Below are 12,669 nucleotides of genomic sequence, written 5' to 3' on the forward strand. Positions count from 1 at the left end.
CCCCACCTAAAGTGGTTTCTATTAGAAAACGTCTAAATCAGGAAAATCAAACTTGTGACGGTTCGACAATCCACTGAATTTGAGGGAACAAGATTGTGATTGGTGTTATGGGAATGAATCATCCATAAGCATCAAAGTTAGAACATTCGAGTTCTAAGACATGGTTTTCATGAAAAACGTCGGGTTTTCATGGGTGTATTGTTTTATGAAATCTTCGGGTTTCAAAGGCACTAAATTTGAAACTACAGGTTCAATTTAGTTTATGAACGTTTAGTTCATAAAGGAGAGGTTCCTGCAAGAAACTCAGAATGCAATATACTAACTTAGTGTAGTGGATTTGAGTTGTCTTCGGGAACTCAAGTGTGAGAGCTTCATTACTACGAAAGTATGTGACGGTTCAAATAAGAGAAATAAATTATTGAATCGTTAATGTCCAAAAGTGATCTTCAGGTCAATAATTTTGGATTCATTATCAGATTAATGGACTGTAGGTCACTTTTAATTAATTCAATAGATCAGGACCATTTGGGGTCGATCGTAGAAGCAAAATAATATTAAAATAATATTATTGGATCGAAAATAGAGCCCCAAAAATAATTGGGCGGGGGTTAAGAGACACAGGTTAGGTGCCTTAAGCATAAGGCGAGGCCCAAATGTTCCTTTGGTGGTGGCTGCATGCCACAGGTGAGGAATGGGAGACCCTAGCTGCAGCTGGGTCGTGTTTTGGGCCACAAGGGAGTGCACAGACAGGTCTAGCACAAGTTGCCCTGTGGGTTGTCACGGGGATCCCAGCGAAGGCTGGTTGCGTGAAAGCAACCCCATAGTGACTGCAGGTCACAGGCTTGGGTATGGGTGGCGCAGTGACAAGCCCAGCATATGTTGGCTATATGTATGCGAGCCAGAGCAACAAAACCCAGCAACAAAAAAGGTTGCAGCGTGTGTATAGGAAGACAGCCCAGACAATTGGGTAGGTTGGATGGCCGCGGGCCAAGGCCAATGTGCATAGGCTCAGGGCTGCAGGCCCTACCGAGGTAAAATCCAGGCCTAGGCCTGGTGATTATTTGCACAATGATGGTGCGGTGGTGTGCCGCACCATGTCCTGATTCCCCCATTTTTTTTTTCAAATCCTTTAGGGTTTAGGAAAACCCGAAACATGCTTCTAATTTAATTGAATACTTTGACTCACAAATTTCACATAGCAATTATTACGTAATGTATGAAACAAATATATATATATTGACCAATATATGAACATATACAATATATATATCGGAAGGTCAATATAAATGTAGGGGGTTTATGCATCATGGGGAATGTTTTCATGCTTCATGGGTACCTGAGTAGCAGAAAACAACAAAAGCCTTTGAATTTGTAGAAGATCCTTCTTGAAAGCCGGAATTCTCCAATGTGTCCCCAAATTGAAGATCAAACTCTCTTGTTAGCGTAGCGTCAAGAGCATGCTGATAACGTGTTGTAGGCCTATTTAATTGAGCGATCTAAGGTTTAGAGAGAGAGAGGGAGGCCGGCCACTTTAGCGAGAAGAGAGATTGATTTAAAGAAAAACTAATGAAAAGGGTTTGAAAACTTTGAGTTTTAATGATAAGGACAAAATAAAGGGTAAAGTGAATAGTACCAGGATTGACTTTTTAGTGTAAAAATGTGGTTTTTCGTTAAAGTGAACAGTACCAGGTGCTTTTCGTTAAAGTTCCCTTGATTTAATTGTAGGTGTGTGTTATCTCACCCATTTGTGCCTTTATTTATAGTAGTAGGAAGGGTAAAACCTTTCCCTTTAGGATTACAACATTTAATAGGTAATCTAATCCTAATAGGAATATAAGATACATTCCCATATTTTCTAGGATTTACACAATCACATTCTTATTCTAAATAGGACTGCAACAATGTAAGTATTATATCATCTCGACCAGATAATAATTGTATCTTCTCTCTCTCCCCCCCTTTTTATTTTAAGATATTTTTTATTGATAGATATCTTTATTGATCAGTAATAATAATGCCCTTATTTTTATTTGGTATATACAATAATTTGAATTTCGTTATTAATTTCTAATTTTTTTTTAATTTAATAAAACTTACTCATCCCTATTTTCATTTTAAAATTGGATTTGAAAGGAAAGGGCATACAAAAGTATGGTTGGTTTCTTCAGGAAAAGGATTCTTGTCGGATCTTTTTCCTAGGGATTCTAAAGATCTCGTGATCATGATCGTTCATTGTATATTGTTTGGTCAGAAATCATTTTAAAAAGTTAAAATTTAAAATTAAATATAAATAATACATAACAAAAACTAATTGTATGATATACAATGAATGATCATAATCGCGGGATTCCTAGGATCCCTAGAAAAAAGATTCGACAAGGATCCTTTTCTGTTTCTCCACTCACAAAAGATAAAGCTTAGACCTAAAATAAGAAAATAATGTATTGCCTCTATGACAAAACATGAAGCGGACAGGGACGGACGGAACATGGACAAGGATTGTCTGCCCTCCTTGTTCTCGTACCCTTCTGTTTTGTGTGGTCACGCTTAAGCCACGTCAACATGGACAAAAATGAATAGTAATATAAAATGTTGACGTGGCTTAACCGTAACCACACAAACAAGAGGACATGGGAGGGCACGGGAACAAGGAGGGTAGACAATCCTTGTCCACGGAACATAGTCCAAAAAGTAGCCATCATATCCAGACAAGGATTGTCTGCCCTCCTTGTTCCCGTGTCCTCCTGTTTTGTGTGGTCGCGGTTAAGCCACATCAACATTTTATATTGTTTTTAATAGAGATAATAAAACAAAAATGAATAGTAATATAAAATGTTGACGTGACTTAACTGTGACCACACAAACAGGAGAGCACGTGAACAAGGAGGCAGACAATCATTGTCCAATGCCCTCCTGTTTTGTGTGATCACGGTTAAGCCATGTCAACATGGACAAAAATGAATAGTAATATAAATTGTTGACGTGACTTAACCGTGATTACACAAACAGAAGGCAGGGAAGGCACGGAAAAGCAGACAATCCTTATCCACGGAACATAGTCCAAAAAGTAGCCATCATATCCAGTCTCCAACGTAAAGTACCCAAATCGGTATATCCTCTTCTCCCTCGCGTTTCTTCCGTACGCGCTAACGTGACCGCTAAAAAAGACACGTCTTGTAAAATCGCAGAAATCCTCGAAAACCCACGCGAGTACCTTTGTTTCCCTACTCGAGAGCGTGTGCTCCGTTTCCCTGATCCTCTGATGTAATTAGGTTGATGATTTCGAGGCAAATGACGCCAGTTCAAACGGTTAAGAGCAGAAGCTGCAGAAGAAGAAGAAGAACGAGACGACACCGTTTAATTCGAAGGTTTGAACTTCGTTCGAAATGGATCAGAGCCGTGCGCCTCTCGATTTCGACCTCAACTCCTTGCTATCCTACGCCTCCGCCAACGTTCTTGGCTTCCCTCCCTCTCCCTCCAATTTCACAGTCTCTAAGGTTCTCTCTCTCTCTCTCCCTCTCTCTCTCTCTCTCTCTCTCTCTATATATATATATATATATATATTTGTGTATGCATCTTCTGGATTTTGATTTGGGATTGCGAATTACGACATGATAGTTCGGGCATGGGCAATCGAATCCGACGTATAAGATAGAGGTAGGGTCGGGGGCATCGCTGAAACGCTACGTTTTGAGGAAGAAGCCGCCGGGGAAGTTGCTCCAGTCTGCTCATGCCGTCGAGAGAGAGTTCCAGGTCAGCTCTCCCTCTTGTCCCCTTGTTATTTTCTGACTAGCAATTCTATCTGCTCTGTTTGGTTGCCGAGAAAGTGTAGGAAAAGAAGATACTTTATTTTGTGTGACTGATGTTCCTTTGTTATCAAAATTTAATTTATGTAAGATGATTTTCTGTTGGCTGACAAAGGTTCCATTTTTTATCTTTTCTGTTTGGAATTACAGGTTCTTCAGGCATTGGGTAATCATACATTGGTTCCAGTTCCAAAAGTTTACTGTTTATGTACCGATTCAGGGGTCATCGGAACCCCCTTTTACATCATGGAGTTTCTGGAAGGGCGCATTTTTCTCGACCCCAAGCTTCCGGTACCAATTTACTCTGTCAAGTTATGGTTTTTGTTCGTATTAAATTGGTGTTATAGATTTGGTGCCGGTTGGTTTTTTGTTTTACTCTATTAAATTTTGCTATTTGAGTACAATTTGTTATATTCGCTTTTGATCAGGGTGTAGCACCTGAGAGGAGGAGGGTACTTTACCAAGCAACTGCAAGAGCTCTAGCATCCCTACATTCTGCTGATGTTGATGCCATCGGTCTAGGAAAATATGGTCGTCGTGACAACTATTGCAAACGGCAGGTGCATAAGTGTTGTTTTCTGAATCATAGACGAAAATTTACTTAATATGCTTGTATAGTTGTATTGGAACCTAATATATGCCTAAAGGAGCTGTATGTCAATATTAGTTTTTCTTATAACTTAGCGGGGCTTATGAACCCTATGCTTTTGCTTTTCTTAGGTAGAGAGGTGGGCGAAGCAATATATTGCCTCAACTGGTGAGGGCAAGCCCAAGAGAAATCCGAAGATGTTTGAGCTGATTGATTGGTTACAGCAGAACATTCCTCTTGAAGATTCTTCTGGGACAGCAGCGGGCTTAGTTCATGGGGACTTTCGCATTGATAATCTTGTGTTTCATCCTATTGAGGTTTGGTACTTCGAGAGACCTTATTCATTTCAGTGCTTAAGTGGAGATACCCATATACATGCTTGTTTGTGTTCTTGAAGTCAAATATAGAGAACTTTTCCTAATCAATCTGCTTCTTATCTGGACTCAAATCTTTTGAGGATTATGCATTTCAGTCATCAAAAGTTATGTTCAGTGACAAAATACAAACTCTCTCTGAATAACTCTTACTGTGCAGGATCAAGTGATTGGCATTCTTGACTGGGAATTATCAACTCTTGGAAATCAAATGTGTGATGTTGCTTATAGCTGTTTGGTACTTGACCAAGTTTCAAACTTAACCGTCTGGCTTGTGGATAGTTGAATAATGTATTATCATGGGCATTTTCCGCTTTAATAATTTAATAATTTAATTACTACTTTAAATCCTTTGCAGCCTTACATCGTGGACATCGGGGCTGAAGTTGGTGAAGGTTTGGAACACACGGGGGTTCCAGAAGGGATTCCTTCTCAGGCAGAGTATGTAGCAGAATACTGTTCTTCATCAGTAAGTCAGTAGTACAATAGCATTGAATGAACAGTGATGCATGTGCTCATTTTCTTAGTCTAATTTACACTTTCTTTTTTTGGTAATTTATGTCTATGAGAATTTTAGCCTGCATAAGTGGTTGTCAAAGGCGTTAAGAATAATATAGATGGGTGTTAATGCAGATACTTGCCCGATAGATAGCTCCTTTGGGTAGTTTATTTTCTGTTTTTGATTAATTATATTCAGTTACAATGCAAATGCGGCAATGCAGGGAAAGCCATGGCCTTTTGCTGAGTGGAAGTTCTATGTTGCCTTCTCCTTATTTCGAGGGGCATCAATTTTTGCAGGGATATATAGTAGATGGATTATGGTAACTTCTGAAACAATTGTTTGACATTGAATTTTTAGTTCAGTGCAAAACACTTTCGTCAAGGGATGATGGAAAAAACAGTAGTTAAGTGGTAGGTTCCTTACAATGCAGGGTAATGCTTCTGGAGGAGAGAGTGCCCAGCATGCTGGGGATAGAGCTAATTTTATTATAGACTATGCATGGAAATTTATTCGACAAGAATCTGTGCTTCCCAAGAATCCTCCGTCAGGTACTATGCCATCTAACAATTTTGTGTTCCTTGAAATACATGTTTTCTTTATATGGATCAATTATTTTTCTCAATTTTCAAACATAATGGCTTGCAAGAGTATTGACATACCAAATTGTGGCCTAAGGTGCTTCCCTTGCTCAAGACTACTCGAAAAGATTTGGACAAGAGAGTGATGATCAAGGATTTTCAAAAGGGGGAGGGAGGTTTGTCCCCAGTAAAAGGATTTCAGAATTGAGAAACAGGTTGATAAAGTTCATGGAAGATCACATTTATCCCATGGAACAAGAATTCAACAAACTTGCTGAGTCTAGCTCACGTTGGACGGTTCATCCAGGGGAGGAGAGGTTAAAGGAGCTAGCAAAGAAAGAAGGCCTCTGGAACTTATTTATACCTGTATGTGTTTGCTGTTCATTTTTCCAAGTTTGGAAACTAATTTATTGTATAATGCAGAATAATTTTCTTTCCAGTGGACATAACTGGTTTCTACCTTTGTACTTGTGTGAAGTTTGACAGTGCTGCCAGGGCCAGAAAATTAATTTTTGATGGAAGCAATCATCTTTTATCAGAGAATTCCTCCAATCACTTATTGGGCGCAGGTCTTTCAAACCTTGAATACGGATATCTTTGTGAGATCATGGGTCGTTCAGTTTGGGCTCCACAAGTGTTCAATTGTGGTGCACCTGACACGGGAAATATGGAGGTATGAAAGTTTTTAGATTACGAACTGCTTACGAATGATGAACCAGTGGTACCACCATTTTTCTATCTGGAAAAGCATCTCGTGATCCTAATGAGGTCATTGTCTAGAGGATGATTTGGGAAAAGATTAATAAGTGCTTTCCTTTTTGGGATTGCTTTGTTTAATGATATGCAGATGAACATATTTTAATAGTGCAACGGTTAAACTTTATATACTCTCTTGTGAAACATGTCTGGCCTTTTGCATGATATATTGATCTGTTCTACACTTAACTTTTGCATTAGGTATTGTTGCGCTATGGCAGCAAGGAGCAGCTACTTGAATGGCTTGTTCCTTTGCTTGAGGGGAAAATTCGGTCAGGATTCGCAATGACGGAACCCCAAGTTGCATCCTCTGATGCGACCAATATCGAGTGTTCTATTAAAAGGTGAGTTTATGCAGCATCTATGGTGATGGCAGTGTCCTCTTTCTCAAAATCATTGAATTTTACACAGCAGCATTCATGAAATTATACAGGAAATGCATCTTGAATCACAACATTTTCATCCAAGCTTCTTCACAGATATTGGCAATCACTGGATGTGTTATATTCCATTTCCTTCAAGTTTCCTCTAGATATATATTTAATATTTTATATTGGCTCTGAATTGCATGTACAGAGAAGGAGATTCATATATCATCAACGGAAAGAAATGGTGGACAAGTGGTGCTATGGATCCAAGGTGTAGAGTTCTTATAGTCATGGTTAGTTCTTGTATGCCATTTAATTACTCGTTCAATTCATTGTTAATTTTATTAATGAAGGTTATCGAATACTATGTAGGGGAAAACCGACTTCAATGCTTCCATGCATAAGCAGCAATCTATGATCTTAGTGGATATCCAAACTCCAGGTGTACACATAAAGAGACCACTTACAGTTTTTGGCTTTGATGATGCACCTCATGGGCATGCAGAAGTATTATTTGAGAATGTACGTGTCCCAGCAAAAAATATTCTACTTGGAGAAGGACGTGGGTTTGAAATCGCACAGGTATTGTACTTCATTGCTCTTTGATCAGCTCCAGTGTCCTGTTAGGATCTTATGGCATTTGTAGCACCACATGCTGATGTGACCGTGAATTAGTTTCATTTCTGAGATGTCTTTCTGGAATTAACTGATGATTCTTAGTTTCAAATCATATGTGGCCAGAGCTTGTTGGTTTTGTGACTGAACGTATCCTAGATTCACTCTGCAGAATCTTCTAATTGCTTTAGTTATTGACGATAACTTAAAATTCTTGCAGGGTAGACTAGGCCCAGGAAGGTTACACCATTGCATGAGGCTGATAGGAGCTGCCGAGCGTGGCATCTGGCTAATGGCTCAAAGGGCTCTTAGTAGAAAAGTTTTTGGGAAGTTGATTGCTGAACAAGGCTCATTTCTTTCAGATATTGCAAAGGTAATGATGATTTTGCCCCCTTTAATAGCGTACCTGAGAAACTTTTGTTTCTACAAAGAGAGACTAATCAAATCAGACTTCAAGTCTTTCCAGCCATTTAGATGATTTAAGAAGTGATCCGATTTGAATTTTTAGATTCATCTCTTGGACACTTGTAATGAGAATGTCGGCACTCTTTCTTAATCGGCTTTCTGTCTTTCAGTGTCGAATTGAGCTAGAGAAAGCCAGATTGTTGGTTCTGGAGGCAGCTGACCAGCTCGATAGACTTGGAAACAAAAAGGCCCGAGGAACCATAGCAATGGCAAAGGTACGTACAGTTTGTAGAATCTTAACTGGGTGTGGGGCAAGAGTTTGGTGTAGTGTTCTTTTAACTCTCAATCAGAATGCGTGTATATACACCGAATATGCACTTCTCTCTAAATTTGTGTCATTTGGAGCAGGTAGCGGCCCCAAACATGGCGCTAATGGTGCTCGACATGGCAATGCAAGTGCACGGTGGCGCTGGCTTGTCTTCCGACACTTGTCTGGCACATCTTTGGGCCACGGCAAGAACATTGAGAATCGCAGATGGTCCAGATGAAGTCCACTTGGGTACTATCGCCAAGTTAGAACTACGGAGAGCCAAACTCTGAATCTTTCAGACCAAGCTTTCAACAAAACAAGAACTTTTCTTCTTACATAGTCGAGTGAGTGCAAGTCGCGTGCTTCACCCGAAAACGCTTTTCCCCAAGTTATTATAACGACTAAAGTTATTATAAAAGTTGTTGAAATTTGATTCAACAACTACAAACAGTGGCATATTTTAAAAGTTATAACATTGAAGTAAATGTTATGAATTTACTTTTACCAGTCGATAAAACAGCATCATCTACATGTACAAAATCATTTCCTTTTTTCTCAAAGCACGTAAAAGAATCATCTATATATCAAGAAAGGTAAAAGTAAACACAATTTATTAATGGCAATTGAGAGGTCTTAGTGGTATTCTTTTTCAGGTAAGTACCCATCTTTGGAAGATAAATTATACGTACAAAAGGTATCTAGGGTATCTGCTAAACTTAATTAAGCAGGTTAATCAAAATCTCAAATATCTGAACAAAATGTGTACGTGTTAATTTTATCGAATTGCGTCCCAACTTTATGTATTAACTAGCTAGCTAAATGAAATTTTCTGGTAACACTACGGCAGTGCACGATTAATGGAGATGCGGAGTTAAATATTATCACTCATTAATCTGAGAAAAAAGTGGATCACGAACTCGGACAATATAGTTAGACACCAATTAGTCATTACCAAGTGCTATTAAGTTACCCTAATTTGGACATTATCCAATTTTAGAAAGCATGATTAACGACCATTAATTTTGTCTGGACTGGAGACTGATCAGTGACCTCCCACGCACCTAACAGAAATAACTTGCACTCAGAAATTTGTGGTCTAGGGCTCCCTTTAAATTCCATCACCATCCCACCATTCCAAACCAGACCAGAGCCAAAGGGGCACCAGACCCTTCCTCCAACAAGAGAAGCCCCGGCAGCGCTCTGTAGCTCACCGGAGAAAGAAGAAAAATTCATCAAAAAAGAAAGAAACACACACCTTTCTGCTTCAATTGATTATTTTTCTTTCTCGATCACAACTGTTACTAGCAAAGAAGATGGCAGCTAGTCAAGCAAAGAAGAAGAAGATAGCCGTCATCATCGTATCGGTTGTACTTCTGGTGGCGATGCTAGTGGCGGTGATAGTGGGTGTCAAAATGGCCAAAAAAGGCGGCAACAAGAAGGCTCCAAAGGTTGGCAAGTCGAAAAAGGCCATCGAGACCATATGCCAGCCCACAACCTACAAAGAAACCTGCCAGAGCAGCCTCGAGAAGGTGGCGGGTGACAGCACCGACGCCAAGGACCTGATCAAGGCCGGGATCCAGGTGGCGGAAGACAAAGTTAACGAGGCGATCAAGAACTCGGACACCTTGAAAGAGCTTGCCAAGGATCCAATGGCCAGCCAGGCTTTGGACGTGTGCAAGCAACTGTTGGACACCGCAGTTGAGGATCTCCACGGTGCGGTGGATAAGATGGGGTCATTCGATCCTAACAAGACCGATGACTACCTTGAAGATCTCAAGGTGTGGCTGAGCGCCGCCGTCAATCACCAGGCAACCTGCCTTGACGCGTTTAAGGACACCAAGGGCGAGGCTGGTGAGAAAATGAAGGGCTTTTTGAAGACAGCGCAAGAACTCACCAGCAATGGACTTGCCATGGTCTCCGAAATCTCTGGTCTCGTCGGATCTCTTCACTTGAACTCTCACCGCCGCCTCCTGTCCTCGTCAAATGGCGGTCCGAAAAAGTGGCATGATAAGACAGTGCCAGGGTGGATGAGTGATCGCAAGCTTGATCTCTTGACTGCCACTCCGCAGAGCCTGAAGCCCGACGTGGTTGTGGCTCAAGATGGGACAGGCAAGTACAAGACCATCAACGAGGCCTTGAAGGAGGTCCCACCGAATAGCAAGAAGACCTTTGTGATTTATATTAAGGGGGGAGTGTACAAAGAGATTGTCGTCGTTAACAAGCAAATGACCAATGTTGTGATGATTGGTGACGGCCCAACCAAGACCAGGATCAGCGGAGGCTTGAACAAGGCGGATGGTGTCTCTACCGAGAACACCGCAACCTTTGGTACGTAACGCTTAACATATTCATGCACCGAATTTTTTTGGGGGGAAATTCATGCACCAAATTGTTCACAGACGATGTTGCAGTACCAACAAATAAAAATAAAAATTCAAACAATAGCCACTAACACGATACAGCGGTGGGAAAAAATTACAAAGATAATTAGACTTGTTTGATACTCTACTTGAATTTAACTTTTTAACTCAAAAACACTTTTCAAGTTCAAATCTTAAAAATTTGTTTGGTAAGACTATTTTCAAGAATTGAACTTAAGATTAACTTAAGAAAATAAATTATTATCTCAAAACACAAGAAGTGAGTTTTAAAGTTTTTAAACTTAAAACTCAATTATTTCTTCTCTCTCACCCCTCATCTCTCACTCCGAATCGATTTCTCTTTTTCATTCTTCCTCCCCTCTCTTTTTTCTTCTCTCTTCTCCTTCTTTCGCTCTCCTCCTTCTCTCTCTCCTTCCTTCTCACTTCATTCTCTCTCTTCTTCTCTTCTTTCTTCTTTCTCTCCCCTCCTTATCTTTTTCTCCTCCGATCATCTCTCTTCTCTGATCCTCTCTTTCTTTCTTTCCACATCTCTCCTCTTTCTCCCTCTCTGTAGATCTCTTTATCCAGTTTAAATTTTAAGATTTAAGAAAATTCTCATACCAAATCAGTTTTTGAATTTTAAAGAAAATTATTTTTAAGAAATGTTTTTAAGAAATGTTTTGAGAAATGATGAATTTTCTTTAATAGTATACCAGGCCTTTAGTAACCCGGCCTAGTTGTCACATTAATTAATTTATAATGGTTACTTTAGAGTCGAAGGGGTTGAATTGTGATTAGCTATGCATTCTAACTCTACCTCATTTTCTCACCCTCTTTTTTCACTTCGTTCCTACAGCCGCACTTGGAAACTATTTCATTGCCAAGGGAATAGGGTTCGAGAACACAGCAGGATACATAAAGCACCAAGCTGTCGCATTGCGTGTGCAATCCGACTTCTCCATCTTCTACAACTGCCACATGGATGGATTCCAAGACACCCTCTACACCGAAGCCTACCGCCAATTCTACCGCGACTGCACCATCACTGGCACCATAGACTTCATCTTCGGCGATGGGGTGACTTTGTTCCAAAACTGCAAGATGATGGTGAGAAAACCAGCGGAAGGACAGTCTTGCATGGTGACAGCACAAGGCAGGACCGACCACAACGAGATCACCGGCATGTTCCTCCAAAACTGCACTATCACCGGTGAGCCGGACTATATGAATGTGAAGGAAAAGAGCAAGGCATATTTGGGGAGGCCATGGAAAGACTTTGCAAGGGTGATTGTGATGCAGTCATCCATTGACGAAGCCATTGTACCTGAAGGGTGGTCAGAATGGGTTGGTAAAAAAACCAACCAAACCTGCTTCTTTGGTGAGTACGGCAACCGGGGTCCTAGGGCTGACATGACCAAAAGGGTCAGATGGCCGACCGTCAAGGCGCTCACTTCTGATAAAGTCGCGGCTTTCACCCCTGCTAAGGTGTTTCTAGGTGTTGATTGGCTGAAGCCCAGTGGGGTTCCATATGTTCCTGGCATGATGTCCGTGTAGATCCCAAATGAAAAGCTTGGGACACCAATTTTTTCATATAATGTTACAAGGCCAATGTTTCATGTATAAAAAAAAAAAAAACAAATTAGTGATATTGTCTTGTGATTTTGCGGAATACCTTTTTCATTCCAATTACACATACGAATCGAGTTATGAAATTAATTTTTTTATAGAGATGATAAATAAAACCGTTTTTGAGATTCTAGAGATTTTGTGAATAATTATGTATGAGATCATTTTTAATAGTATTAAAAAAATATATCAAGAAATTTATTTTTGGACAAGTATTAATGCCATAAAGCAAAACCTATAACAACAATTGAAGCAAACTTTAAAACACATTGATTTTCAATCAACAAAACTTATCATCACTTTTGCAAAATATCATTAGATAACAAGTAACAACCAAAAGAACTTCAAACTAAAAACCAGCATCAAATAACTAACACTCA

General features: G+C 40.0%; 2 protein-coding genes across 2 annotated transcripts; both read left to right on the forward strand.

Moving 5' to 3' along the window:
- The first annotated feature begins 3,289 nt into the window (after positions 1 to 3,289).
- LOC126607703 (probable acyl-CoA dehydrogenase IBR3) lies at positions 3,290 to 8,820 on the forward strand. The gene is made up of 17 exons (XM_050275409.1): positions 3,290 to 3,497; positions 3,619 to 3,753; positions 3,957 to 4,097; positions 4,235 to 4,366; positions 4,527 to 4,712; positions 4,930 to 5,007; positions 5,128 to 5,238; positions 5,492 to 5,590; positions 5,702 to 5,819; positions 5,947 to 6,215; positions 6,328 to 6,522; positions 6,807 to 6,949; positions 7,182 to 7,266; positions 7,346 to 7,555; positions 7,809 to 7,961; positions 8,164 to 8,268; positions 8,402 to 8,820. The coding sequence occupies exons 1-17, from the start codon at positions 3,387 to 3,389 to the stop codon at positions 8,591 to 8,593; spliced, it is 2,463 nt and encodes an 820-aa protein (XP_050131366.1). The 5' UTR covers positions 3,290 to 3,386; the 3' UTR covers positions 8,594 to 8,820.
- A 608-nt stretch (positions 8,821 to 9,428) lies between these two features.
- Positions 9,429 to 12,387, forward strand: LOC126607704 (putative pectinesterase/pectinesterase inhibitor 28). Its single transcript, XM_050275410.1, has 2 exons — positions 9,429 to 10,631; positions 11,520 to 12,387. The coding sequence occupies exons 1-2, from the start codon at positions 9,617 to 9,619 to the stop codon at positions 12,215 to 12,217; spliced, it is 1,713 nt and encodes a 570-aa protein (XP_050131367.1). The 5' UTR covers positions 9,429 to 9,616; the 3' UTR covers positions 12,218 to 12,387.
- The last annotated feature ends 282 nt before the right edge of the window (positions 12,388 to 12,669 follow it).

This window comes from Malus sylvestris, chromosome 16, assembly GCF_916048215.2.
Source record: "Malus sylvestris chromosome 16, drMalSylv7.2, whole genome shotgun sequence".
Classification (NCBI taxonomy): Eukaryota; Viridiplantae; Streptophyta; class Magnoliopsida; order Rosales; family Rosaceae; genus Malus; species Malus sylvestris.